Genomic DNA, 27,944 nt, shown 5'->3' on the forward strand with positions numbered 1-27,944 from the left:
AGTGTTTGTGTGCATCTGTACACTGGGACCCAGCCTTGTACAGGTTTAGTCTTCAGAAGTCCCTTGGAGTCACAGAAGAGTGAGAAGATAACTGGTGTACCTGGTAATACTTTTCTGCCTGTTCTTTTTGTGAGAGGTACCTGGTTCTGGCATTGTCCATTCCTCACACTTGAACGCGTCGCTGGGTTCAGACACTTCCCCAACACCAGCCATGTTCACTGCACAAGCCCGGAATTCATAGAGGTGACCTTCCTTGAGGTTGCCAACCTTTGGGTTCAGAAGCACAAAGAGATTATTGGCATGGCCTTGCATGGTAGCAGTCTTATGAGGCATGAGGTAAGTTCTGGACTAGAGGAAGTAGAGGAGAAGCAGCTCATCTCGTGTTGGAGCTATGGTTCCCACTACATGTAAGGAAGGACAGTATTATATCTGAAATTAATACCGTGTAAACTCGTTGGGGAATTGGCTGAATATTGACTTCATGCCAGTCGAGTTCAGACGTATCGTGCTGATCTAGGAAGTAGCCCAGAAGCTTTGTTCCTCCTCGGCGCTTCGGGGGCTTCCAGCCGATGGTCATGTCGCTCTTCCCTGCAGCTCAGCAGAACAAACCCGCGGGGCGCAGACGGCCGAGCTGCGCAGCAAAGGGAGGGGGGAAGGACAGCGGTGTTCAGTGCGGGCTTGGGCTCTGGGGACTAGGGAAGGAGGTGTACGTATTGGACAAACCAGGGTGAGGAAAGCCCTGTGTGTGCAGATCAGATGTGATGCTATTTATATTAAGGCCCTTTAATACCACTTTTACAGCATGAAAGGATTTAGAAGTGAGTGGATTCTTTTTCAGATGCCACAAGAAAAGTCACGGAAATGTTTCAGGGTGTTTCTTGCATGTTGCTTTATGTTTTGTCTGTTAGAAAAGATGGACAGAGTGAGTTGGTATAAAGGTGAAGGCTGAGGGTCGGCTACTGTCTTAACGTGGTGGGCAGGTCTTTGTAATTGCTTTGGAGAAATTCACATTGCTGATTTCAAGATACCAGCATAACAGTGCACTTAAAACATTCACTTGTACCAGTACCAAATGAATACTGTAAGCATTAACACACTCCTTTGCCAAAATGCTAATTAACTTTGCCCACCCCTGACATGTATAATTAGTAACAGAACCAGTGGGGTGCAAGAAAATCCGTTCCCTCTTGCTTTTGTTTGCTTATCTGCTCACTGTTATTACCACTGTGTGTCATAATAGCTTTGTATGATAGATACATCTTGGAGGGGTTTATTTTTTGTGTGTATGTGCATGTATATACTATTTACCAATAGCTGGCCTGACAACAATAGGATCCGTCTCTGGTGAGCTGTCGCTTAGTCCTGCCTCACTGACAGATTTCACACAAAAGACATACTCCTTTCCAGGCTGCAGCCCAGGAACAGTAAATCTAGGAGAGAAAATAATTATGTTTGTGTCTGACTCTTCAGAGTACAGGTAAACAGTCCTCTGAACAGACAGCAGTATATTTTAATAAGGCAATGTTCCTTGCAAAACCATTATTTGCCGTTACAGATTAAAGAGCACTGTGCCACGTAAAATGGCTACCAATAAATCGGACAGTAAGTATAGATTAGATACCAAGAGGTGTCATGCTGCTGTCTGGCACTGCCAGTAGAATAAATAGGACTTCTAATGGACTTTTTTGTTGACATGTGGCCCCCACAGTTACAGAGGTTTTCTGAATCCTGTGTGTGAGTGACACCAACTTACTCTCTGGAAAGGAAGCAAAAAAATGGAATGTGGTTCTGCTGGTCATGCCACAAGGTCTGTCTTCTGCAGACGTAGAGCCTGAAGATACACACAGACCTTGCTGTCAGTCTGGCTTTGGATGTAAAAGTAAGACTGGGCATTTCAGCATGTGAGCAATACTTAATGCTAAAAGAGGACGTGGCGTTTGCGTGTGTGCATGCCTGTGTATGCAGAGAAGGAAGTTCTTTTTTTATCTGAAATATGACTCCGGCCATACACAGGAATCCAAGCTGGCACCCTGTCTTCTCTCAGTGCAGTATAATAGCTGAACTCACTCATTACATGTCACAGGCTTATTATTGACGGTTTGCCATCCTTCTGTCCCAGTTTCCCGACAATATATGTAGTAGCCAAGAGGCTCCAGACCATCCTTTAACTTATCCCACTGCAAAACAACAGATGTCTTGGTGTCTCTGAAAGCTAAAACCTGAGAAGGTGGTGGCAGAGTAGCTGCAAAAGAAAAAATGAAAACAGAAAAATAGTTGTATTCTTAAAAACTTATAAATTCAAAGGTTTTCATAAGTGAGTTGAGCTGTATTATTTATTCACCTTTTCCAGAGCTACACTTTCAAATTAGAGCAAAATACCATAGACATTGTCCTGGTCTACAGCCTAAATGTTTATGTTTGGGTTTATGACTCCTTATACTTCTTTGCCTTACGGCCCATAGATTTCTGCACGTACACCTATGTAACCTCTGAAGCAGAGGAGAAATGAGACTCATATATTAACTCTTATGTGACTCTGCTGTGAAATGGGACCTGCTTCACTCTTGACAAAAAAGGACAGCATTAATGAACACTAGTGCAGCTTTAATATGAGGATATATAAGAGAAAGAGCTAGTCCTCTCTGTGTAACGGAAACATGTGCATGGGTCTTTGCATCTCTTACTGTTGTCATGTCATTCCTGGGAAGAAAACAGAACAAATCAGCCCTTCAGGGACTGCTCCTTACTCTGAAGCCCCCGAGACAGGTTCCTTCAGCAAGCACAGCTGTATCGTTCCTTGTGACATGGGCCTGTGAGGCCTCTTTTTTTTTTTTTTTTTTTAGAGTGCTGGAAGAATACTTGGATTAATCACAGGCTTCAACTGTCCCTTAATTAAATGTAATTCTCCCATATTGCTTGGTTAGATTTACACTGCACTGACCAACTGCAAAGTAATTAAACAAGGATTTAAGGCATTAAGAGATTTCCTGATATCAAAGCAACTGCTGTGTAATAATATAACATGAAGTTTAAAGGAAGCAGGATGGGGGTAGGGGGAACCCACACATTAATTTCATAGTACATCACCTTTTCCATGTCATTAGTGTAGTGCATATTAGTGAAATAATTACCCAGTTTTGCTCCAGCAGTTATGGGTTCACTGGGCAGGGATGGCTCACTGATTCCGTACTTGTTAACAGATCGCACGCGGAAGCGGTATGATTTTCCCTTAACAAGATCAAAGAGTGCAAATCTTGGGGAATTAACTGGCATATCCAGATTAACCATTTGCCAGGAGTTGCTGCCTACAATCGACTGTAAAGAAAAAGGTGATGATTTACAACTTGTGAAAGCTTAAAACCCTCCTGAGGAATAACAAAGTCAATCTTCATAGCAAAATAATAAACCAACCAACCAACCAAAAAAAAAAAACAAAAACAAAATATAGATGATACACTTCTTCTTGATAAACTTAAACTTTTCTTCCATGGCAACAGAGGGCCCCTTTGCAACAAAAATGGTACAGCAGGTGGGAAACGAGTACATATAGAAGGAAATTGGTAGGAGATACTAATTAACTAGCAAAGGGGCTTAGAGGGGAGCAGTAAAGTGAACTACTGTGCAGTTCTTCATGGCTCTTCCCCTCCTAGGGGCCCATAAGGCAGGAACACTCTTCCTGTTAAAACTCCACTACCACTGTATGGTGTAAAACTCACTAATTTATTCTTTGCTAATTGTTGCTATGTAAGTTGGTGTCAGAGTCAGGATCATGGCTCTAGTAAGCTGTGGAGCTGGAGAGAGGCCGAGAAAGTCATTGCTGACTTGGTTCTGCAGTTCCCTGCGCAGTGAGCAGTGCTGGCGAAGCAGAAGCAGCTTCCCCTTAGAGCAGCCTTTCAGGGTGTCTCACTCCAGTAAGGGACTGACCACGTTTTCAAGGGAGTAGGGCGATTCAGCTCCTTTGCCTCCCTTCTTCTACTTTGTGCCAAGGTTTTCAGGAAAAACATGATTGTTTTTTTTTTTTTTTAAGATGGGAGGAAACCTCTCCCTTAGAAGCAGTGACTTAAATTATTTTCACTGACTACTCTAAGCATCCACCAGCAGTTATTCATGGTCAATAAATATTGGCCTGTGCTATAGGCCATATGAGAAATAAACAGTTCTGTTCAGGAGTAGCAGCAGTTTCCCTTCTATGTGATATTATTTTCTTACCTTTTCCACGTAGTAATTCAGTGGCTCTCTGCCTCTTGGGTCTGGTTCATCCCAGGCCAAAGCCACATAATCTTCTCTGACCTCACTTGCATGAACATTGGTGGGTGGCAAAGGAATTTTAATGTGTCCTATGGGAAGTCAGAATAGAATATGCTTTAGTTATAATGTAGCAGAAAAGTGTTCTTTTAAAACAGATTATGTTTTCCCACTGTAAAGTAAGATTTTTTAGTATAGATGAAGAGACTTTGCTCAGTCAGATAGTGACTGGATGAGGGGGAATGGTTTTAAACTAAAAGAGGGGAGATTTAGATTAGACATTAGAGAGGGTAGTTTCCATTCCTTGTGCAGCTTGCAGTTATGTTTTCCCATATCCTGAGTCATGTTAGTACTGATCTCGTTGTTCTATAACAATCATTTCTCTCTGAGACAATGGCTCAGTATAAATTTGAACGTACCTTCTAGGTCATCCTTGAAAATTTCTATCTTCCTGCCTTCATCATATGGAATAACTGCAATGTTAACAGGACAGTGTTATCCAGTAAGAGATACAGAACTGTGTCAAAATGCTTGGAGCTTGTCAGAAAAGACAGAGATCAGAACTGTGTAATTTAATTATATAAATAGTTGTATACATTTCATCACACATTTAATGAAATGTCCCGTGTGGTTGATCTTCTCTGTTTCAGAATAGCACTGAGGTGGGTTCAGCAAATGCACAGCACGGCAGTATGTTGCAATGATGTTTGTGAGAATGAGGAGAAGCTGGACAAACTGCATTCGTTTATACCTGCAGCCTCGCATTGTACTTACAGAGCACATTTTCCTGGTTTCAGTACATACCCGTCACTCTCTTGTCCTTGCTGGGGTCATACGTTGTAACTGGAGCACTGGTTTTCGAAGGATGACTGATGCCTGCTTTATTGACAGCCTTTACTCGGAACTGGTATGTCTGTCCTTCAGCGAGGCCCAGGACCGGGTATCGGCAGGTTTTCACAGGCTTGTCATTGCATGGGACCCAGTCCTCTGACCCGGCAACACACCTGGAAAGGAACACAGCCCGTGGAGTTCCTTCGGGTTTTGTCCACAACATAATGATGAGCTTTCTTGCTCTGAGATGGCCAACATACAGACCTTTCAATAAAATATCCAAGGATTGGGCTTCCTCCATTATCACTGGGTGCTACCCAAGAAAGAATCAAGCAATCTTTATTTATGTCATGGCATTTCACATTGAGTGGGGATCCGGGTGCACCAGCTGTTTCTGCTGCAGCATCTATAGAAACAGCAAGTTACAGTGGTTAAGGTTTTTTCTTCTCTGAACTAAAACTTGTACTCAGTAACTTGATTTTAAGTGTGCAAAGGCCTACATCTCAGTAATGCAAGTCATATATTCTAGAACCTTAATCACAATTGAAAACAGGATTTGGACATCCTGTTAGTTGTACCCATGCACATAATTGAGACACGTTTTCTTGAGAATGAGGCTGTGAATTCCTTTATGCCAAGATATGAGGAAAGGAGCTTCTTGTTCTAAGTAGGACAGCATCCTGGTAATACCTCTAACAAACACGTAAGTGGTCTGCTCCTTATATCCATCCAGTGAGGGGACGCGGATAGTGTAAAATCCCTCGTCTTCTTTGTGAGCACATGACACTGTCAGAGAAGCTTCCCGGTCTTGGTACTTTAATTTCTGACATTCTGAGTTCTGCAGCAACTCACCTGTGAAGCATGAAGAGGGTTAAAGGATCTCCACCTGAACTGGTGGAGTGAGGATCACTGTATTTCCAAATGTAAAAACAAAACCAAAAATAACAACAAAACAGAGCAAGAAAAGGGGTCTGCGAGACAATTCTGCTACTATGATCGTTGTGCCTCTGAGATACAGTCCTGGACTCTGATCCTACTTTGTGGCTATCCCTCTGTGTTCTCTTTGTACACAAAACACAGTGCAAAAAGCGTGGACCTTATCCTGAAGAGCTTGTAATCAAAGCAATAAAGAGTAAATAAAATGGAGCTTTAAACAAATTAGTGAGTAAAAGGTGTTCTTCACGCCAGGTAACTGGATGCTCTGAGGTCTGCCAAATATTTTACCAGCTCTGCCTGAGAATGCATTACCATGTAGCCTGCAGGATCTTCTGCCTGAGTGGCCCTCAAAACCAGCAAAGCAGGATGGCACGTGCTGTGCACTTTGCACATATTTATCAAATCCGGAATTGCTCAGAAATACAAACTATAGCCAAATTCTCCTCAGATCACTAAAACTCAGTAGGTCCTGTTATTTTTGTGGCTGATTATGGTATAAGCTCTGCAATGGTAAGAGGCATCTTAATATGTTGCCTCAGCTTTCCAAAACTTAATAGCACACAAAGATTTACCAGTCTGGCTAAGATGGACATCCTTGTCTGGCAGCAGAACAACAAAGGATAGCCAGAAGGTGTTTTTTTCTCCGTCTTTTCAGTGACTTAACAGCAAACACTTTGAGCTACCACTGTATAGAACTATGGTTCTTAAACTATTCTTACAAGCAGAAATAAGTCATTACCTCCAAACCATTGTAGTGCTGTCATCCTTTTACAAGTGAGGAAAGCATGCCAATTAAATAATAGCACCTATTGCTTGAGAAGAGCTGAGAGCAGCTCGTGAATCCAGAATTCTAATTCTCTTCTGTAAACATTAGATCACAGCTGTGAAATTAAATGGTATATTCAGATGTGTATATGTATACAAGCTTATATGAGCTTAGCTATTGAATACAAACCATCTCTGAACCAGGCAATGTCTCGTTGGTGTTCAAGTAAATCAGAGGAGAAGTAACAGGAGAGGGTGAATGGCTCCTTCTCTCTTGAAAATAAGGGTTTCATTGAAAAGGCAAAATCTGCCTCTCTGGCAATAAGGGATCCTATGAAATTAAAACAAAATTCAGCATGAGCGAGACTTCACAGAGTCTTCTTCCTTGTAGCTTTTTTTATTATACTAAGAGTGGTATCTGAGCCTTGCACTTTTCATATGCAGTCAAGCTAATAGGAAAAACTATAGCTCAGAAAAACCAGCTTGCTTCAGGATATAAAAGTCAAAGCAATAATAGTAACAGCTGTTTACTTACTTCTGTATATTTCTGAATCAAATCCCGACTCTTTCCCATAATATTCTATAAGACAAGAAGGAAATACCCTTAGGAAATTTCATGCCAGTGTTTATCTTCCACTCAATGATATCAGCACATTTTAAAATAAAATTCTTGAGACACATTCTTCTGTGTGTATATGCATCTCCAAATGGTATTCAGATGTGATCGAAATACAGCATGCGAAGAGTAAGGATGATAATAACATAACCCATAACAGAGCCAAGAATGTATTACAGCACCACCAACAAATACACTATCTAAACCAAAAAAGACCCCTTCTGTCTGAAAAAAATAGTTGAGCTGGCTTTGCAGTTCATTCAGCCAGACACCTGTCTTAGCATGACCTGTGAGGTCTCCAAAGCAAACCTCTTCACCTCCTGTCACCATCTGTTACCATTTAAATTGCTCCCTGGCCTCTCAGTCCCACTGTAGGCATTTAGTTGTCTGCAATTCTGTAGGTCTTTTTTTTTTAAAATGACAAAATTGTTATCTATATGTGTTTATATAGAGAGAGGAAGTATGAGCAGCTAAACTAAGATCCTGTGAGACTTCATTGCATATTTCTTAAAGCTTGATATAACTTCCATTTTTAAGTAGTGGTGGTTTACTTTTTTCACCACGTCTGAATTTGGCTTGTGCCAGACTCCAGACAGTCTATGCCAGTTACTGTATTTGCTCCTGGTGATTACTGATTTGAGAGAGGGGTACGGTATTCCATGCAATATTGCACCAAGAGATCCCCATGAAAGTCACAGCAAATGTTAACCAATTTCTTTCTTAACTTTAGAAATGCAAGAGACTCCTTCTAATCCTGTTATGTATTGTAGGCATTGTGTATGTTTGGCTGTTTTACATCAGTCCAGAAAAAATAAGTATCTAAATTCAGTACAATTTCAGCGCAGTAGAAAGACAGCTGTGTCCACATGGAATCTGAAAGATTTTGCCTGAGACCAAAAGTGACTGAAAAGGGAAGCTGTTTTAACAGCCATTACATATTGGTTGGCGGTTGCTAAAAATTAGTTTATTCAGCTATGCTTTTCCCTCACTAATAAATTAGAGGAATTTTCCTAGCTTATTGACAGAGTTCTCACTTCTTTCTCTGTTTTTCCAGAGTGCCTTTTTTTTTTTTTTTGATATAATGTATAGCATTGAAACTATTTTGAAGAGTCTCAAGGATTTGAAAATTTAGAACTAAGGAAACATTTTCTACTTACTCCTGACAAGCACTGTAGCAAATGAGTAAGCCTCGCCGTACTGATTCTTAATTTCAACACTATATTCAGCAGAGTCTTCCATGGAGCATCTGAAAAAATATTTCCCCTTCATTTTAGGTTTCAGTCATTATTCATACTTTACAGGACAAAAGTTAGAAGCAGATAGTTGCTTTTCATCAAGAAAGTGTTTTTCCTTCTGATTGCAGATATTTCTTATACTTTGTTTTTTGTATGTTTTTTTGTTTTGTTTGTTTGTTTTTTAATACACACGAGCAGAAGATTTCACATTAGGAGCAAGCAAAAGACCTGTAGAACACTAAGCTCCAGTGAAGATATGCAGGAATATTTATCACCTGTATAGCTCACAGGGTTGTTGAGCTAATGTCATTTTGATTACCTTGATCAATTGATCAATGTAGCAATTCACATTGGTATGTTTGCTTGTGAAGTGCTCCTAATGTGCAGGGCACTACCCTTAATGACAATGTTCTGGCCATGCCTAAAAAAAGGAGTAAAAATTAATAAGGCTGTAAGATTTTTGTAAAAAAAAAAAAAAAATTAAACCTTCTGAACCATTGATATCACTCACTAATAGCAGCGGCTTAGCTCAAATACAACACACTAAAGTCAAGCAGGGTCAGATGCCAGAAGAATTATCCTTTTTGTTTAGCATACACAAACTGGATGTTTCAGGAGAGCAGGTCTTACTCAACTGAAAAGAAACACCTCACAGACGAGAGTATATACATTACCTGCTGATGTGCAGGGTCAACATCCCAAACTTGTTTTTTATCTTGTATTTTCCTGCTGGGGCTAGGCGAAGATCGATAGGGATTCCGTTTTTATACCTAGTTGAACACAAAGGTGACACAAAGGTGCTGAGGAAGGGACGAAGAGACTGGCTGGTAAAATTAACACCTTATTTTAAAATTAGCGATATCAAACACAACAGAGATACAGAGGAGTAGACGGGTGCTTAGGCAGCTGCTCGCAGCTCTCTCTTTCAGTGCTCGCATCCACGCCAGGCCCGAGCAGCCCCGCAGCGAACCTCGCACCCATCGGCGCTGGCGTCTTGCTTCCTCCTTGTGCTCCCTGCTTTGCACGTCGGGTGAGGCACCTGGAGCAGGTATCTCTTGCTTCCTTTGGTTTGCTGGGGAGCTGCGGGAGGTTCTTATTCTCTTTGCTCTTTGAGAAATTTAGAGGGGTAATTCTGGAAGGACACGGGGGCTCTGAGAGTACAGAGTTGGCTGCCTGCGAAGTCAGTAGTAATCCAAATGTTTGCGTGCTTCAAAGCTTCCGTGGGAGGAATGGTCAATCACTTAAACAAACTGATCAAAGAACACTCTACGGATTGTTTTCTGAGGCAATCTTTCATTTATTTCTGTCCTTCTGTTATTAATGGCAATCGCTGCAGTCAGGCCTGGTACATAACGCTTCCTCTCCTGCGTGCTAATAAATAACCAGGGCTGAGTAAGTAAAAGAGTTGGTTTGTTTTTCACAAATTGTAGGACTGATGGCATCAAAGCCAAAACTTGTGTGGTATCCAAGGTAGCCAAGACTTGCTGGTGTGTGTGTGTGCAGAGTGAATTAGTGCTGGCAGGAGATTCTGGTTTCCGAGCACCAGGGGAAGGAGGGAGATCAATGTGAGCATCAGTCCCATCCCAAAGGAGCCCAGTAGGACTGCCGACTGTCTTCAGGGCCCACTAAATACCTCACGTCTTTACCAGTCCTAACAGTTGAACTGAAGAAGGGACCTAAACTGAATGTGTTTTCTGTGATTCTTAAGCTCTCCCTTCCTCCTTTCTATCAGGACCCAGATGTTACTCCTCTGGCTGCCCTCTGAAATGCACACACTTTGTCAGCCACGTGGGCAGGACGAGTTGTTGGTATCGGCGGACATACCAGGTAACCTGTGGTGGTGGCGAAGCCAGGACTGTGCACGCCAGCATCACTTCCATCCTCTCCCAGACAGCGTGTACCCGGAGGGGGATCCAGAACATAGGTGGGCGCCCAGAACGCAGCTCGATGTAGTCCTTCTCCATCTGTGCCTTCTCTACAGCCTGTGACAAAGATAGACTAAATAAAGGCAATGGAAAGGGATTATTTTCCAATTATACAAACTCTTTTACACAAGGGACATGTACAATAACACTTCAGGGGCAGGAGTATAGGGCCTTGTCCTTATTGCTGATGGTATTGAGGTTGTCCCAACACCTGTTTAGCATCTTCTCCAGAATGCTACATCGTGTTGGCAATTACAACCCCGTTGGTTTTTCTGCTACCAATAGAGACATCTGATCTGACCTTCCTCCGAAGGGCCTTCCGGTCAGCTCTCACACGCAGCAGTCTGCAGTTCCTAATAACCTCCTTTTCCAGCTTTTCCATCTCATTTCCAAACCGAACCCTCTTTTGCCCCCTCTGCTCAAGCTCTAGGATGGCAGCTTTTCTTCTTAGCTTGTAATCTCTGCAATAGAGTATATTAAAAGCCAACAAATTTTAGGATAATGCTTTATATTTTGTTTTGGTCTTTTTGTGTTGTTTTATAGTACATAGTTTTGTTTAAATCTAAGCAAGTATTAAGGACAGAAACATCAGTTTTTACTTAGAATGGGGTATGATGACAGACAATCGTGTGTCATAGAAGCCAACAGTGCTACCATGAGAGATAACACTCTAATGACTCAAGAAGGGAATCCACTATTTGACCACTTTTAATCCCGTATGGGGAATCGGCAGAAGGATTAAAGAGAAGAGGGGTGTTGTTCACTATGTAGGTTGTTCAGCCCTCACAGAAGGATGGACAGCAGGATCACTGCCAAGATTTTCTGGAAAGAGGGGTGAGTTCCATCTGTTACCATTATATATTAATCTGACTCTGTATCTTCAATTTATTCCTATGAAATATAGTTTCTCTTAAGCCCTGGCTTGTGAGGGCTCATCATCACAGGTACCAAGGCAATGTAATTTAGTTTCCTGCATTTTTGTAGAGGACTGGTGTTTTTAGAGGAAGAACCTCTTGACGGAACCTGGTCTTTTTGAGTCCAATTAAATGAGTTGGAACCTGTGACCCCTATAGAAAGGCAATACAATGCTTGTATTTGAGTTATAATGATTTCTGACTTACTGTGGTATCTCGGAGGTCAGTGCAAGGGCAGCTGCTATGGATAACTCCGAAAGGCTGAAAGTCTCTTCTTCCTCACTTCCAGAGGCAGACACATAAAAAGAACCCAGACAAATGTCCATAATTTCATAAATTCAAAATTCAACAAATCTGTGAGTGTTTGGTACTGAGTGTAATGCTTCAGAAAGTCCTGTCTGGACAGGATTTGCTCAAACTATCTCTGTGGCTTACCTGGTTTTGAACCTTTTCTTTCTAGTTGTGGAGGTCATTTGCAAGCTCTGTTCCCTTTCCGCCTTTTGCTCCTCCTCTCTGTGGTGGAAAAAGGTTCGGGTTCCCATGCTGGGAAGCCAGAAATGAACTTCTTGCTGGAATAGAGTTAAACATAAAGTGGCTTTCAAAGCTTAACAGTATTGCTTACAGTTACCATTAAGTCCTTGCTTTGCTCTGATGTTCAAGGGCCATGAAAGAAAGTTCATATAATACTACCTTTTGGTATTCAAACTCTGAAAGAAGTTTGTTTTGTGACGCTTCAGTGAAAAATGGAATCAGATAATCAAATTAATAAGTCTTTAAAGGCAGCTGAAGCTGTAACAGAACAGTAGGTAGGCAACATTTTGTGGGTCGATTTGTTTTCCGAAGGCTGATGCTCTAAAGCTGCTGGATCTTCCAGGGTGTTCCATTAGATCAGACCCCCAATATAGCATGCAGGCAAATGAGGAGCGTCGTGAGAAGGGAAATCAGAGGGACGTAGAAGATCAGGGATAAAATAAGATATGGAACATTAGATAGTGAAATACAGAGGAAAAGTTTAGAAAATAAGTAGATTTTCAGTCTGGAAACTATTACAGGGGTATCTGATGCCAGATAGCCTGTGACCTGACATCCAGATTGCAGTTGTACCGTGTTCTGACCTTGCCTGGGTGTGCCAGGGGTTGGATAAGGCAGCACTGCTGCATCACAGGCTGCTGTGTGGGAATTGCTTGGTGTCTGTGACAACTGGAAAATCCAAGTTGGTTTTCTGGAACTGATCTTTTGCAGACAGAGCAATTCTTCACCCCAAATATCCCATCTGTGTATTTTAAGCTGCTGGCAGTTCCAGTCAGTACTTCAATGGGATAATGCTTTATCCACTCCTCTGAGTGCCTCCTGCTTCTTCTTATGTCTTGGAAAAAGTTGATAAATTGTGAAGAAAGCTAGCATTCTTCAAACAGTAGCTGTAATGGAGTTGCTCAGTAAACAGCAGGACTCTCCCCAGAGGGAGTGGAGAAGCCTGCCCAGAGAGATCCCCCTCCTGGAGGTGAAACGTGGGGAGCAAACAGCAGCTCTTGGCTGCCTTCCACCTCCTGCATTAGCTGCTGAAGGACCGTGCTGTTGCTGCAGCCCCTCTTCTGGGAATAAGGTGTACTGCTTTTAGGCACTGGATAATGAATGGGCATTAATCAGAAGTGATTTTTAACAGGGTATTCCTCCGTATCTCCTTATGTCTTGCAAAAGGTTCAGAAACCGACAACCCAATCTGTAAACTGCACAGATTTTCAAGTTCTAGGAGCTTATGTTACTTTATGAAAGCACATTGGCTCTTTGGAAACGTGATCATTGCTGAATAATATTCATTCAAACATACTTGTAAATCCTTCCTTTGCTCATGCTCTATTGTTGAAATTTTCTCTTGACAATTGTTTCACTGCATTTTAATTTTATTGTTTTCTAACCCTAAAACAATTAAAAATACACCCCTGACAACTTTTACCGGGAGTATGATTTTCTGTTAATGTAAACAAATTGTGTAGAAACTGTCCACGGAAAAGCACAGTTTTATGGAAAAGCACAGTTATGGTAAATGCAAAATATTCCCAAGTGCATATGAAAATACAGATTTCCTCAGTAGATGCTAACTTTGGATGAAAAAAAAAAGCATTGGCAAATACAAAAAAGTGAAAATGGAAAATGGAGTATTTTTTTAATGGAAAAAATATCTTTTTAATTTCCTAGAATACTACTCTCTTCAGGACTATTGCAGCTGTAGAATGACTACTGTGCATCAGATCTCTGTTTCTATGTTCATGAAGAGTTACTGTTCCAAAATCATGTTTAATATATATTACATTCTATTATTCCCTGGAAATTTTTCTGTCCTCTGTAATCTGGTGTTTGTTCCAAAGATACAGAGTTCTGATCTACAGAAGCCTACACTTTTCAGTCCAAATGTATGCACTTTTTTTCTGAACAGACCAATAAAACAGAATAGACTCTTGTGAGAAAACATAAAATAAAATTATTTTCATAAGAACAACACTGGAAAAACAGTAAAGACACTCTAAAGCAGATACAATCACAAAGCACAATCTGTCTCTGTGGTGCAATACAAACAAAGTGATCATACAGAATAGCTGACGCTGCTATAAAGATCTTTAAAAATCTTGCTATAAACAGTAGTTTATTTACAGATAAACAAACTCACCCTGCGAAGACTACAGCGAGAGTGCCTGTCCTCATGCAAGAGAAAGGACAAAGGAGCGTTTCCTTTTCCCTGTTGACGACACTAAGAATGACTCTCCCCAAAAGAATGTTCCCCATGTTTGAGTGCCCATCCTCGAGCCTTAAATATAGCATCCTACCATGCCATCACAGTGACAATGGGGAGACCCATGCAGGGGTTACACTGCTTGAGCCGTGTACTGCAGTGATAACTAATCACAAACTCGTTTTCGTTTGGTTAAATAATTGCCATTGCCAAATGATATAAGGAAAGTCAGGTGCCTCCAAAATTCAGGCATCAGAGCATTGTATTATCCTCTGCTTCCTTAGGATAGACACTCGTGAAGCAACTAAAATGAATAATGAATGTTTCAGCCTCCTCCAGGATTTTCCCTTGGGTCAACATTGCCATTGCTGCATAATGAACTGAAATCATTTATTTTGACATCACTTTAGTGAATGCCAACTGCAGGCAAATTATGTCAGTGTATAATTAGATCGGAGCTAACAACAGCTCATGTGTTTGGGTTGGCTGTGATTATTGTACGTTCCTTGTTACAGGCAAAGGAGGGCTCGATGCCACCACAGCAGTGAGCTTACATATCCAGCTGCTCATGGCAGTATCTGGGAGGCTGGAGTAGGGTAAAAGAACAGAGACTGCTAGTTTTCCATGTGTTTATGATCGGCATGCAGTTTCAGCATTCGGGATAAACCCTTCTCAGCACTGGGAGGAGCGGGTGGTATTTTCTGTGATATCAGGAGAAACAAAGGCTTGCAAGTAAAGCTCTGCAGCTACAATGCCAGTTTGTTAGCCAGGTGTTCTGCAGCTCCATCTGATCAGATGAGAGGTCAGTGCGCCAGCAGTGGGCTTTGCCAAGTGGCCAGAAGGCAGTAAAGAGGATCTGTAAAAAAATAACATTGCTGTAGAGGGTGTAGCTGAAGGTCTGTTCAGCCCAGCGCCCTGTCTCTTGACAGAGGCCTGTAGCTTTTCCTGAGCTGAGCACCCACCATGCTTTATTGCTGCTAGTAGACCTATCCCTGCTAATTAGTCTAATGATTCTGGCCTTCACAAGACTTTGTGGAAATGAATCCCAACATCACATCTGGCAAGGTTTTGAGTCACCCTGATTGTATCAGTAGGATCCATTTCTAAGAACCTGTGTTTGCTTCACCATCCAAAGGAAGCAAAGCTGAACTCCAGCAGGATTGGCACTGGAACAAGGACTTCTGTGGGAAAAGTTTATTTGGTGGCTGCCTCAGACATTCGAAAGAAAGCAGTAAACAGATGCTCCTGGGCAGGCACAGCTGAGCACATTTTGGTATAAACGAAGCTGTCAAAATGAAGGAACACTTTTCTCTCATTGGTTTTTAACCATTGCATAACCATTTGGGTGCTTTCCTGAATTTGGTATTATGAAAAGAAATGGGTAATTATGGCCTGTTCTGCTTAATATTAATGATTTCTTTCATCCTTGTCATATCAACCCTCTGTTATGTGTTTTAAGGAGAAAAGACCAGTCATGCTTTCCTCATATGGAAGCTGTTTCAAACCTTTGACTGCTTTATTACCTTTTTCTTAGAAAAATCTCTTGGCTTCATGTCTCACTTCTCTCATTGTCTCAATCTGAAAAGATACACATGGATGTCTTACATCCTCTGAACATGCAAGCGTAAGGCCACTGCTTAGCACCGAGGTCCATCTGCGGTGCAGGCTCCTTCACGCAGTTCTGCTGCACCGTACCTCCCCATCTCCAACAGCAGGACTGCTTGGCCACCGTGATGCCGGAGGACAAGCTGTAAGGTCTGTTCTGTCAGGGTCCCGGTGCTTTCAAAGCTGCCCCTCAACTCTGCTTCATCCTGTCTCCAGAATTCAGAGCTCCCCATTTGTTCCTTCAGTAAGGTTTTCCTCAAAGCACATGTTAAAAAATCACCCGTGATTTCAGATAGTCTTCCACCAGTACACCTTCCAAAGCCAAAACAGGTAACAGGGGAAAAAGCGAGCCTCACCCCGCAGCGATGCGTTCGCCCCTGTGCAAGCTCCCTGGCGAGCTACGAGCAGGGCTTGGGGAGTGGCAAAGTGACAGCTCCCAGATTTAGCTGAGAAGACAAAGAGCAAAGCTTGGCTCTAGGGTTACAGCAGCCACCTGCTGCGCCGATGTCCTTGTGACAACTGGAGCTGCAGCGCTCACCTGTCATCATCGTGACATCTGCCTAGGAGCAGGCACGGTCTTTGTCGTAAGGCAGTTCTCTGTTTTGTTATCTAGGGCTATCAGCACTGCTATCTGGAAAAGTCAAGATGAATGAGGAGCAGTCTTGGTTGGTACAGATGGCTTGCATGGGATGACCTTTGAGACAATGTTGAAATCATGCTGCTTATCTGGAAATGTTCTTACACCAAATGAGAGTGAGATAATTAGATCCTGCTATAGCTGTTCGCTGTGATGCACTTTGAAACAAACAAGGCTATCAATTTGATTATGAAAAGCAGTGAAGTGGAAGGCAATAAGGTCAGCATGCGTTGACGGGGGATGGATGAGCACTTTACTTGTGCAGCTGCAGTAAAGCTAAATAGCATCAACATCTTTTTCCAAAGAGAAACGGTTTTAGAAGATATGATCTTCCTCTTAAATCCAAGAGGTGACTCATGAGACAAGAATCAATCTCCTCCTGCTTGGTACAGCAAGGCCTAAAAGATAAATATTGACTTAGCCATGATCATGGCAGGAAGTTGAGAATATTGCTGTAGGAGATCACCTCCTTCCACCATGGCTCAGAGAGTGCCTCTCTTGACCACATTCCTTGCTCGTGCTGTTAGGGGTAGAACAGATGAGGACAGGCAAGAGCTGGGTTGTGAGACTTTAGACCATTCTGCTATACGCAGCCTTTATCAACTTGTATAGTCAGAGGCAATGGAGCTTTTAAGGTATTTAAGTGCCTGAAGAAAAGACTGACATCCTGCTGTGGGATGCTTTGCATATTTAGGCACCTACGTTAAGTCTAAAACTCTGGTCCCAGGTTTCTCTGCCTTAGCTGCATGTCTCCTCTTGAGGCACCAAGACGACACATTTGTTAAGGGCTGTGACATGATCGGGCCCTGTGGCAGGGGGCTGCAGAGAGATTTGAGAAGGCTGTTAAGTAACAAATGCTGTATTTTTTAGCAGCATCTTCAAATGCTCTACTAAGGCCCCCTTCCCTTCCACACTGTGCTGCCCATACTGACACTGCACTGAGGATAGGGTTTCACAACATGAGCCAAAATATTGGCGTTGTGGCATTTGGTTATTCCCTGAGTAGCATCACTGGGAATGTTGTTGACACAGGATACGTAGCCTACGGCAACCCTGAATAAAGGACCTGGCATCACGGGCTTGAAATGCCGCCTCTCCAGGGGGCAGTTAGCGGGGTAGGACGGTACCCCGGGCCTCGCACTGCCTGGAAGCAACAGAGCTGGGCTGCTGCAACTCCTGTAACTGCAACGTTTCTCTCTGTGTTATTTTTGATGGTATACTTTGGACAGAAGTACATGAAACAGCTCAAACGGCACTCCACTAAACCTCCAATACTGAATGGCATGATGTAAAGTCAGCACGATGGAAATGTCCTTCCACATTGCTGCCCAGGCTGCGAATGTATTCACACCTCTTACACCCTGTGCCATGGCCATTCTTCACCACATCCCACATTTCATCTCTTGGCCTCATATGACATGGCCACAGTGCTTTGTTTGTTATTGATACTGGAGTTAGGGCCTGAATCTTTACCTATGAAGTTTGGCATTCTTACGGTTAGTCCTTTAATCCCGGGTTGAATCATCAAAACCCCTTTGCTTCATAAAGCTACAGTTTATTTGCAAAATCATACCAAGAAAGTGGAATTTAACCTTTGGCCTCAGCTTCCCCAGACTGAGAAAACACCTAAGTGCACTCGTGGTGAGAACAGCTGAGTTTTTGCTCCTGGTCAGCCTTCCCCTGGCAGCGCTCAGGGGGTGCTTCCAGTGAGTACTTCCCCATACTATTCAAAACCTGACTTATTCTTACGTATGGTTTCAGTTCTTCTGAAAACCTGAGGTCATCAGACATGTGCACTTATTCACTGCACCAGTGGAAATCAACCGGCTGAACTACGCTCTCCTCTTAATGAAAAACAATTGCCATCTCTGTCCCCCAGATAAATACCATTTAGCTTGCTTTTGGCAAAGCTGCAGTCCCAAAGGAATTTGGCTGTCAGTTTACGTTGGTTTTGCTTCATTTCAGCCCTGGAGTTGGGTGTGCTGGTAACAGAGGTAGAGGAGACCTCTGCAGTTGTAGATTCCTCTCCGTCATTCACATGGAGCGTGTTCCTTGCTGGTATTGCCAGGGAAGGATGGGAGGAAGCAGCTCAACACCTCCCTGGTCTCCTTGGTAGATTACAGTGAGTAATGCACTCAGTATTCATTCAGGGTTCATGGGGCTGAACTGAGATTGGTGCGAATCCTCATGTTCCTGTCTATGTGGAGTGTGAGGCTCCCTGCTTTGTCCCTGGGGATTTCAAGGGAAGAAGAGAATGGGTGACTATTTCATGAGAAAGAAATGAGCAGCAGTTGAAAAATACGTCAGGGCTGGGCCAAGACTGCACCATTCTGCTGCACAGATGAAAAAGGTTTAATCTTTCTACAAGCATTAAAGAGCACAGCAGAATAGAGGGCATTTAGTTTCTCAGAACTGCTGTATCAGGAGCTATTACCACAGTTTCAATGACTGCTTTAAAGGCAAAGTCCATTCTATGCAAGTAGCTTTGCAAGAATCATATATCCAAGGGTAGAACACCAATACGTATTTCCTCCTTTTACTGTACCACATTGTTTTAATTCTTTTAGCTTTGCACACATCTGCACTTTAATTTCTTCAAAGCATGGGCATATTTTGGAGCTGGCTGTTTGGTGTTGGTAAAGAACAAATACAGTTTCTATTGTGAACTTAGCCAAGATTTCAGGAAACTGAATCTGGAACTTGAACTTGAATCCTAACTCAGCTTTAAAGTAGTCCAATTCATAACCAGTCTGAAGAATATCCACAGAGCGAAGATGTACTAATTAAGTGCTAAGCTACAGTATCATAGCATACCAGGGAGTAATTATATTAGTAAGGTACCAGAGCCCATGATAGAACAATAGAGGGAACAGCTCAGTGCCCCATTACAATACATCCGAGATTAGCTATGTTTATTTGTGTTGTACTGTTTTCAGGATATGTTACTATTTTATGTAAGCAAACAGAATCTGGATTTTAATATTATTAACTTTTCTTAATAAAATTCTGTGTTTTCATCTTCTTGATCCCACAGTACTTTCAGGTTCAGGTCTTTGAACAGCGTAGTGAGAGAAAAGCCATTGCCCCGGTCTGAGATAGTGTCCTGGGACAGAACATTATTCAGTTTAGTGCTGCTAAGCTCCTTTACTGCTGTTAACTTCTGTGTTTCTTGAGTTTCTAGGAAGTAAAATTTATTTTCAGGGTGTGACACTGAACCTGATGACATCCACCACTCTGTGTTGTTCTCCCCAGGGAAGCTGTTACCAGTACTGACTGAGAGGAGGAGAGCTGCTGATGGAGATGGCAGGGATTCGTCCTCTGGAACCTGGTCCCCATCAACCGTAACCGAAGACAACAACAGCGGCAGTTCTGCTGTCTGCTGTCTATAGCATCCTCCTTGTCCCACCAAAGACAGCGCCAGCTGGGGTACGTGCACTTTACTTTCCATCTCATCAGTCTGCAACAGCAGCTGCTGCGTTTGCCCAGGGCTCCATTGCATGAGAGCTGGCTCTCCCATGCCACTGCTGCCCCACAGTGCCACGTTTGGCCTCTGTTCTTTATAACTCCAGTGGCTGCAGCTTTTGCCTAGCACCTGGTTTACAAGCTTCACACCAGCAAAGCTATCTGGAGAAACTTCCTTTAGCACCTGGTTTGGGTGATAATTGTTCTTGTCGACATGGTCCGTGCCATCGACACACACCCCGTAGGTCAGGGGGAGGTTGGAGACACTTTGCTCGGCTCTCTGGGGAGCGTAAGCAGGACTTGTGCTTGCTGGGCAGGGTGGCTGAGCCGGCAGCTGGGACGCCTGCACATCAGCCTGGTGCTGGTAGGTAGCTTCTGGTGGGCAGAAAGGTCGTGGTGGCTCCAGGGCTTTGTCCAAATGCTGGCTGATCTGCGCTAACTGCACTTCAGGGATGAGAAGCGAAGGTTTGGATAAATTAACGGGCTTTATAATATGCTCCACTGTCAGTGTGAGAGGCTGGAATGATGAAATCCCTCTGAAGTCCTGTTGAAGTAAATAGACAAACACGAGCTATTAACAAGAAGTCTGTGATTTTGAAGGTTTGCTTTAGATTCTTAAAAATTTTCTTTGGAGAAATATCAGTAAGAGCCAGCAACTACCACCTGGCATCTGCTGTGCTGACAAAAGACCTGTTTCTTTTTACGGGGAATGACCCCTCAGAGGAATACAGGCATCTCCCACTATGCTTCAGGACAATTGTGCTATCCTAAAATATGAGGAAGAAAAAATCCTCTTAAAATTTTGCAGTTTTTGGCCTAGCACCTCGAGTATGGAAATAGATTGCCCTTAAGTTAATTTAACATGCATGAACAACCAGTGCTCGCTAAGGGAGATGAACAACAGGTAGGGTGGCCTGGGGCTTCAAAAGGAGCTGGTGATTTAGTATGCCTCAGGTTTTAGCTGCCTAACCTGACACTTGCTTTAGAGGGGAACAATCTGGGGGAAGCTCTGAGCACCCATCTTCTGTAAATCAAATTACCATTGAGTCACTCAAAAACTGGAAGCCAAAATTATTAAAAACTTCTGAAAATTTTAGGTTTAAAATTAGAGGAAAGAAAACTTTTGGGGGTCTGTGATTTTGAGAGCTGTTCTAACATATCAGTATAAAGCCTTGCTCTCCTTTAGGGACAATATAAACAACTTAATTTATTAGAATAACCAAGATCCTTCAAATCTGCAGGCATCTTTGGTGTCTTACTTTACAACTCCCTGCAATAAATTTTCTCTATGTGTGTAAGGACGACCAAATTAAAACTGCCAGCAGCCTGCAGTGAATGCCTAGACAATGCTCTTGCATGCGCATTCTTCCTCCTTGGTTAGCACTGTTATTCAGGTGCATTCACATGGTCCTGAGCAGTTTAAAGTTTTGCTGCAATGGCTTAAGAACACTTACCAAAGACATAGGCTGCGCACTGTGCTGCTTGATGTATTTATAGATCACGTAGCTAATTGCAGCAAACACCAGCCCAGCACAGAATCCGAGTGCAACAAAGCAGTAGAGAAGCCATGTGGTGTCTGGTTAGTGAGGAAAAGAACAAAGTGAAAATGTAGCTTCAGAGCACTGGGTTGGAAAAAATGCATGGCATCGTCTAAATGATCTCATAGGACTCAACTTTTAAATTAGGAAACTTTGCATTGCTTCAAAATGTTTAGTAAGGCTATGATATTTAGCACCGGCTAAAAACTGGTCTCTTTCGTGTACCCAATATCCCAGGTAGACTTTTAGCCGAGCAGAGTTAACAGCCTCACCTGCTAGAGTTTTCACCCAAAATACTTGGGATTTGCTGCTTCTCTCACGGAGGTGTATGTACACTGTTCCATTATATTCAGTGTCTGGGTCCAAGTTGATAACTTCAAATTCTTTGTTGTGCTCATTCTTTATCCACTATTTAAAATAAAGGTAAATTCTGTATTTTAGAAAGATAATATGCATACAATTTCCTCAACTCAGATTGCAGAATTAAGCATATTAAAGTTACTAATAACGTGCTACAGGACCGTAATAATTCTGTATATATGGAATTCTAAATACACAATTTCCTTTCTACTATTACTGCATTTAGTTTTTGCATTTAATTTCATTCACACTTGAACTATGTCGCTTTCTTTTTCAGTCATTGTCGGCTTTACTTTTTGTTACTGATACTGTAACGTGGTCAACTCTAGTTCCATTTCCAAAATTTCAGAGGAATGCTTAAAGTTCCTCTTGTCTGCTAAAAGTCAAAGACAGAATTTCTTTTCCTTGTGCATCAGAAATCTCCTCTATCGTGTACCAGTTCTGGTGTCCTTCTCCACCTTATGCAAAATGTGATTTACAAAAGTCAGTGGCTAGCGGCCTGAGGTTGTACTTTACCTTTTGGTGTGTCCGCTGGTTGAATAGTGTTAAGTGATAATCAACAGGACCAAATTTGCTATAAATGTCCTCTATGGTTAGCTGGTGGCCATCCTCACCTCTCAGCGGAGTATAGGGGGGCCGTATAAGAAACTTTATGGACCGTACGTAAGGAATATACTCTAATTCTGGTGCTCCAATAACAGCTAGAAAAGACAGAACAGGAAGTGTCAATTGTTAAGATTAAAGCTAATATGTTATCAGAGTGTTTTATACACATCTTATACACACACACCATACTGACTCTAAATCATTATGCCTGTGTATAATCAAAAAAGTATTTGGGCTGCATTTTGTTGACCATAGGAAAAATCAGGAAATGGGTGATAATGCCTTTCCTCAAGGTTCTGCCTCCTTTAGCCAGTGTTTGTCTCTAGAAATTCCTTCCCCAGGCTTTTCCTTAGGACCATGCTCTCACTGTTTCTGTGTTGGTTCCCTTTGCTGCACAGAAGCATCCTCCCTCATGCGTTTGTGCTGGGATGAGTGTGGAATCCCACCACAGGGCACTCAGCTAACTGCTACCTACGTTCCTACTCCCATCCTACTTCAGATTTTGTCTTTAGAGCAGTTCAGGTCTTGTGTATCAAAACTTATCTTCAGTGAAGGGTATACACAATGCAGAACACTTAAACAGAGGTTTAACCCAATCCATAACAGGATATTTAAAAGCAGCACTCAGTAGTCCTTCAAGGACATGTAGCTTAAAATAGTAAAAAGAATGGCTCTGGGGAATAGGCTCACCTCATGAGGAGCATTAAGGCTTATGCTACAATGCAAAGTGAATGTTTCATGACCAAAGCGACTACATGGCTCTTTCATGGCTTATTTCATGCAAAGATCTGAAGGCTCTTCATAGCCACTGACTGCTAATGTCACCCTGAATTATTCTTGACAAGTATACAGTGGGAAAATTTTAGACACAGAGCAAGCAAGAGGACGTCCAAAGGGTGTGGTGTTTGTTGTGCAGCTCACTTGGGTTTGGGAGCACTGAGCATCAGTTGGTCTGGCTGCTTATCCCGATGTGCTGGAGTTCACATTTCCTAGCTTCTATGACTGCATTACTGGCTGTCCTTAGGTTGCCCATCATGTCTCTTACTAAGTTCCTGCCTGTCTTAATAGCAGTTCTTCCTTCTAGCACATCTGGCTTTTCCCCTTCTCTAATTGCAGTCTGCGTCAGACCTCAGGGCTGGCCCTGCCCTTTTGCTCACTTGCCTCTTTGCCCAACAGCAAGCCTTCTTATGGACTGGAAAGCTTTCACTCCCATCCTAGCAAGCAGAGTCTTGCAATACTAAAATCAGAGGAAACACTGTTCTGAACATCAGTGAGACTAGAGATGAATCCCCGGCAAGCAGGATTTAATAGATTTAAGCAGAGGTACGTACTCTCTTTTCTGGGTTCAAATCTTTCCGAGCGCACCCAGTTGGAGGAGCAGTAGTTCTGGCCAGTGGCCCTCACCCTGGCGTAGTAGTGCTCGGTGAAGTTTTCTGTTTCATGAGTGAGATTGCAGAAAGGCTGTGTGATGTTCTGGCACTCACGCTTGTTAAGCCAGGCTTTCTCTCCATACCTTAGACAGGACAAAATAGCTTTTAGTCTGATTGGTATAGCAGATGCAATACAATCCTCCGGAATGATCCAGGCAGGCTGCTTTGCCAACTACTAGTAGTTTTTAAATTAATTATTGCGATTAACAAGTGGTTGGGAATGAAATGGCAGAGAAACCTCCCCTGGCCTACAGCCCTTAATCCATTCCCACTGGTGCTTCTGTGTGGATAAGGCTTTGAGGAAGTGCAGCTCATTTTAAGGCATACACAAGAGTGTCCTGCGGTCAGTGACTCCGGGGTTCTTTGCTCGGTCTGGCACTGAATGACTGCATGCAAATTCACCGCTGACTTTGCAAACTACCCAAATGCAACAAAGCTATTGTGTAGCACTGGTCTGATTTCTTTTAGCTCTAGTGACTGACCTGGAGGAAGGCAATTGCTATTACCTGTATTTAGAGTTGAGGAAACTGCAGAATAGAAAGAAGTAAGTTGCTGAAGACAAAGCTCTGTAATGGAGTAAAACGGGCAACCCAAAGTGTAAAAGTATTTGCTTAACTAAGCACCATCCACCAGTTTAAATAATCCTGTCCTTTACTGAGTTCTTGTCTAAGCAGAACCATTTCCATGAAAGCAAGACAAGCAGCAGAATCAGCAAAATCTACTGAGAACAGTGGCTGCAAGAACAACAGAATTCCAAAAAGAAGCAAACTTCACATACTGCTTATACTGGACATCAAATACGGTGCCAGGGAGAATATCTGCTTCAGTTTCCCATGTCAGGATGTTCTCAAAGTTTGTAGAAGAAAATGCTGCACGTTTCAGACATGATGACCTCTCTGTAGTCGCAATGCCTAGGGTAGCAAAGAAACTGGTATTAAAATGCATATTCTGGCATCTCAGCCCTCAGGTGAGCATGGATCCAGCACTGCTCAGCCATTTGGTGAAGAGAATCATAACACAGAATGGCTCGGGTTGGAAGGGACCTCAAAGATCATCCATTTCCAACCCCCCTGCCATAGGCAGGGATGCCACCCACTAGATCAGGTTGCCCAGGGCCTCATCTAACCTGGCCTTGAACACCTCCAGGGATGGGGCAGCCACAACCTCTCTGGGAAACCTGTTCCAGTGCCTCACCGCCCCCTGAGTGAAGAATTTCCTCCTAATCTCTAATCTAAATCTCCCATCTTTTAGTTTAAAGCCATTCCCCTTTGTCCAGTCATTATCTGATTGAGCAAAGAGTTGCTCTCCATCTTTTTTATAAGCCCCCTTTAAGTACTGAACGATCGCAATGAGGTACCCCGGAGCCTGCCCTTCTGCAGGCTGAAAGCAGGCACGCCACTTCCAGGTCGCTAGAGAGGGGCTGCAGAGCAGACGCTTCAACAGAACAGGAACTCAAATCATGCACACATCACCATATAGGCTTTGCAGATTGTTGGCTCATCCCAAAGGAATCGAAGTCAGGAATTTTTACAGAAGGGCCTCAAAAACTTAGAGAGAATCCAGGATTTTCTTATCAGGTTTCTTTTAAAGCAGTTAAATGGCTGGAAAACTAAGAACAATAACCTGTTTCCAGGCTAGATTTAAATCTGTGAATGCCATCGCTTCTGCCCAGACTCAGGGAAGTAATGTGTTTAGATCAGTCTCACATCACTGCAGATGTGACGGCCATTAGCTGCTCATGGTCCACGTTTTATGGGATGGAGACTGCCTGCGCAGAACGACACTCGACAGACCTGAGACGTGGACTCTGATCTGGGTGTGCCAGGGTGAGGGCAAACAGCTCCTGGCTCCCTGCAGACCGAGCTGCGTGCCTCTTCACACAGAGGATGGGCTCTAGCTTTGCAAAGCTGAAATGTCCCTTGCCCTGGCAAACATGCCCTCTGTAGAGCAGAACGCCACCGTGATCCACCTGCAGCAACCTGGCTATGAGCAGCTGCTGGAGAGTGTCCTGGAGGCTTTGGGGTCCCTCCTGTAACCAGAACACATGGTGCCACATTGCCTCAAGGCTGATTCACAGGACCTTCTAACTTAGGCAGTAACCTGCAGAATCTATGAGCTCTGTAAATCTGAATTACAGACACGTCCTCAAAGTTGTGTAGTTTATACATTAATTTTAACCCTTGCTTTGCAGTACTGATAAACTCCTTGAACTAATGGAGCTTCAGCCTGCTCTCGTTGGAAATGAACAGTCCAGTTATGGTGCTTGTAAACAGACGCACACAATCAATGCGACCCCGCTGAAAAAATGGTGATAAACAGGTAGAAGTAGCAGCATTTTACAGATGGGAAAATTTAGGACCAGACTGGGGGGGACTTGGACAAGATCACACTGAACAATTGTGGTAGAGCAGGGACTAAAATATGCCAGTTCCTGGATCCTTACCCCAAGCTTTTTCTCCAGCTGCTTCCATGGAGAACTGTGTGGCAGCAGTTTGACCTATTGTGCTCTACAGGAGGAGAATTAGTCAGAAAGACACAGATCCAATTATCAGTCTTTTTGGGTAAGGCATTTTGGCAGGGAACCAACACAGAAATAGGCTCTGATCTAGTCCAAATGCTAGCTGAGCACAGCCTTCCTCCTGAGGCAGCACAAAGGGAGTGGGTTTCCCTGTCTGGTCACCATAACACCGAGTCACCAGTACCCTGATCATATCAGAGATAGGAAATCTCCATCTTCCCACATTTATCCATACTAAAACACGGTTATGCAAACCAGTGTAACACAAGCACAATCAGCGTGGGCAGGAAGAACCACAATATTTCGGAGTGTGAAAGTCCCTCTGCTTCAGAAGTTTCTGTAGGCACCTTCCCTACAGTGTAAGGTCATAGACAAATACGCAGAAAAGCAAAGCAGAAGCAGATGAACGCTAAGGTTGCTTGCTGAGAAGCTGCCATTCGAAAACATAGCAAGTTTATGCTTGATTCACCCAGGAGTGGGTTTGCCACATTTGGTTTAGGATTGAATGGCTTTTAGGGATATATTATTTGTTCGTACCTCTTTTAAAATCAGGGCTGTTCTATTTGTGTGTATCTGCGTAAGACACAGGGGGCTGATCCAAAATCCCCTGAAGTCAGTGAATATCCTTTACTCCTGTAGAATCTGGGTTGCATTAAGCCAGTGGCAAACACTTCGGATTGAGGGAATCATTTCTTCTCCCTAGTAGTCCTTAAAGCACTGAGCACACCAACAATACTTTGAAAATATTAAAAGGAGAGAGCTTTTGAACAACCTCAAACAACAGCTTGTTCTCTAGGTCTTGTTTCAGGACAAATGACTGAACTGCTTCCCATACTACATGCCCAAACTGAAACACTCGCGGTCAGGGATAGGAAAGAAGTCAGAACTTACCGACCACTGAACACACAGCCAAGACGATCAGAAATTTCTTCATGAATAGCTAAGCAAGCTGGGCTGGGAGAGCAGGCAGTGGATCCTGTGTGCAGATGAATCACCTTTTACAACAGCTAAATTCTTGCTTGTGGGGCTGAGTTGGATTTGTTGCCCAGTAACAGGCTGCGGAGCTGCTATCCCGCCTGCATTCTCATCTGAGATCACCAGCTGAAGACCTGTGCGCATGTGTAAGCACAGGAGAGAAAACAGCAGAGTGACAACAGGAACACCTCACTCCCTCTGAGTATACACACCTAACTGTACAAAGGTGCACAAGCCAGAGGCTTAGAAAATCCCCGGGTTTTTCTTGAAAGAGAGCCAAATACCATTTTCCTGATAAAGAGCTTCCTGCCTAAAAGCCCTCACTGAGGTTTCTCAGTTTTGGGGTTTGCTTTTCTGGTTGGATAGCTTTGACTGGTTGGAACTCTGGAAGTTATTATTTAGTGCTGTGCTCGTAGATGATTTTATAACTGCTGCAAACAACACACCTATTTCCTTAAGAAATACCTTTGGGTATTTTGTTAAAATCAAAGTCAGGCAGATCATTAGTTTTTAAGCTCTTCTATTGTTCATGCTGGGCATGGGTGGGAGCCAACTGACTAACACGCAGCCCTGCTGCGCTGGGCAGAGCACAAGCTCCTCAGGTGCGCCAAGGCCTCC

At 43.1% G+C, this 27,944-nt stretch overlaps 2 protein-coding genes across 2 annotated transcripts in view; both read right to left on the reverse strand.

Moving 5' to 3' along the window:
- The window catches only part of MYOM3 (myomesin 3), a 30,479-nt gene extending 12,646 nt beyond the window's left edge, over positions 1-17,833 (reverse strand). The window contains 20 exon segments of the mRNA XM_066982344.1: positions 141-267; positions 443-589; positions 591-631; positions 1,309-1,430; positions 2,068-2,242; positions 3,132-3,315; positions 4,210-4,337; positions 4,665-4,718; positions 5,050-5,249; positions 5,341-5,482; positions 5,767-5,928; positions 6,968-7,108; positions 7,313-7,357; positions 8,551-8,639; positions 9,303-9,398; positions 10,453-10,610; positions 10,855-11,014; positions 11,675-11,749; positions 11,903-12,036; positions 12,158-17,833. Of these exon segments, the coding sequence (XP_066838445.1) occupies positions 141-267; positions 443-589; positions 591-631; positions 1,309-1,430; positions 2,068-2,242; positions 3,132-3,315; positions 4,210-4,337; positions 4,665-4,718; positions 5,050-5,249; positions 5,341-5,482; positions 5,767-5,928; positions 6,968-7,108; positions 7,313-7,357; positions 8,551-8,639; positions 9,303-9,398; positions 10,453-10,610; positions 10,855-11,014; positions 11,675-11,749; positions 11,903-12,009 (2,353 nt within the window). The 5' untranslated portion in view covers positions 12,010-12,036; positions 12,158-17,833.
- A 1,501-nt stretch (positions 17,834-19,334) lies between these two features.
- IL22RA1 (interleukin 22 receptor subunit alpha 1) lies at positions 19,335-27,451 on the reverse strand. Its single transcript, XM_013184113.3, has 7 exons — positions 27,243-27,451; positions 24,612-24,744; positions 23,735-23,916; positions 22,314-22,498; positions 21,710-21,845; positions 21,354-21,475; positions 19,335-20,443 (listed from the first exon to the last, which is right to left on the reverse strand). The coding sequence occupies exons 1-7, from the start codon at positions 27,283-27,285 to the stop codon at positions 19,433-19,435; spliced, it is 1,812 nt and encodes a 603-aa protein (XP_013039567.2). The 5' UTR covers positions 27,286-27,451; the 3' UTR covers positions 19,335-19,432.
- Positions 27,452-27,944: the final 493 nt, after the last annotated feature.

Source organism: Anser cygnoides, chromosome 24 (genome assembly GCF_040182565.1).
Source record: "Anser cygnoides isolate HZ-2024a breed goose chromosome 24, Taihu_goose_T2T_genome, whole genome shotgun sequence".
In the NCBI taxonomy this organism is placed as follows: Eukaryota; Metazoa; Chordata; class Aves; order Anseriformes; family Anatidae; genus Anser; species Anser cygnoides.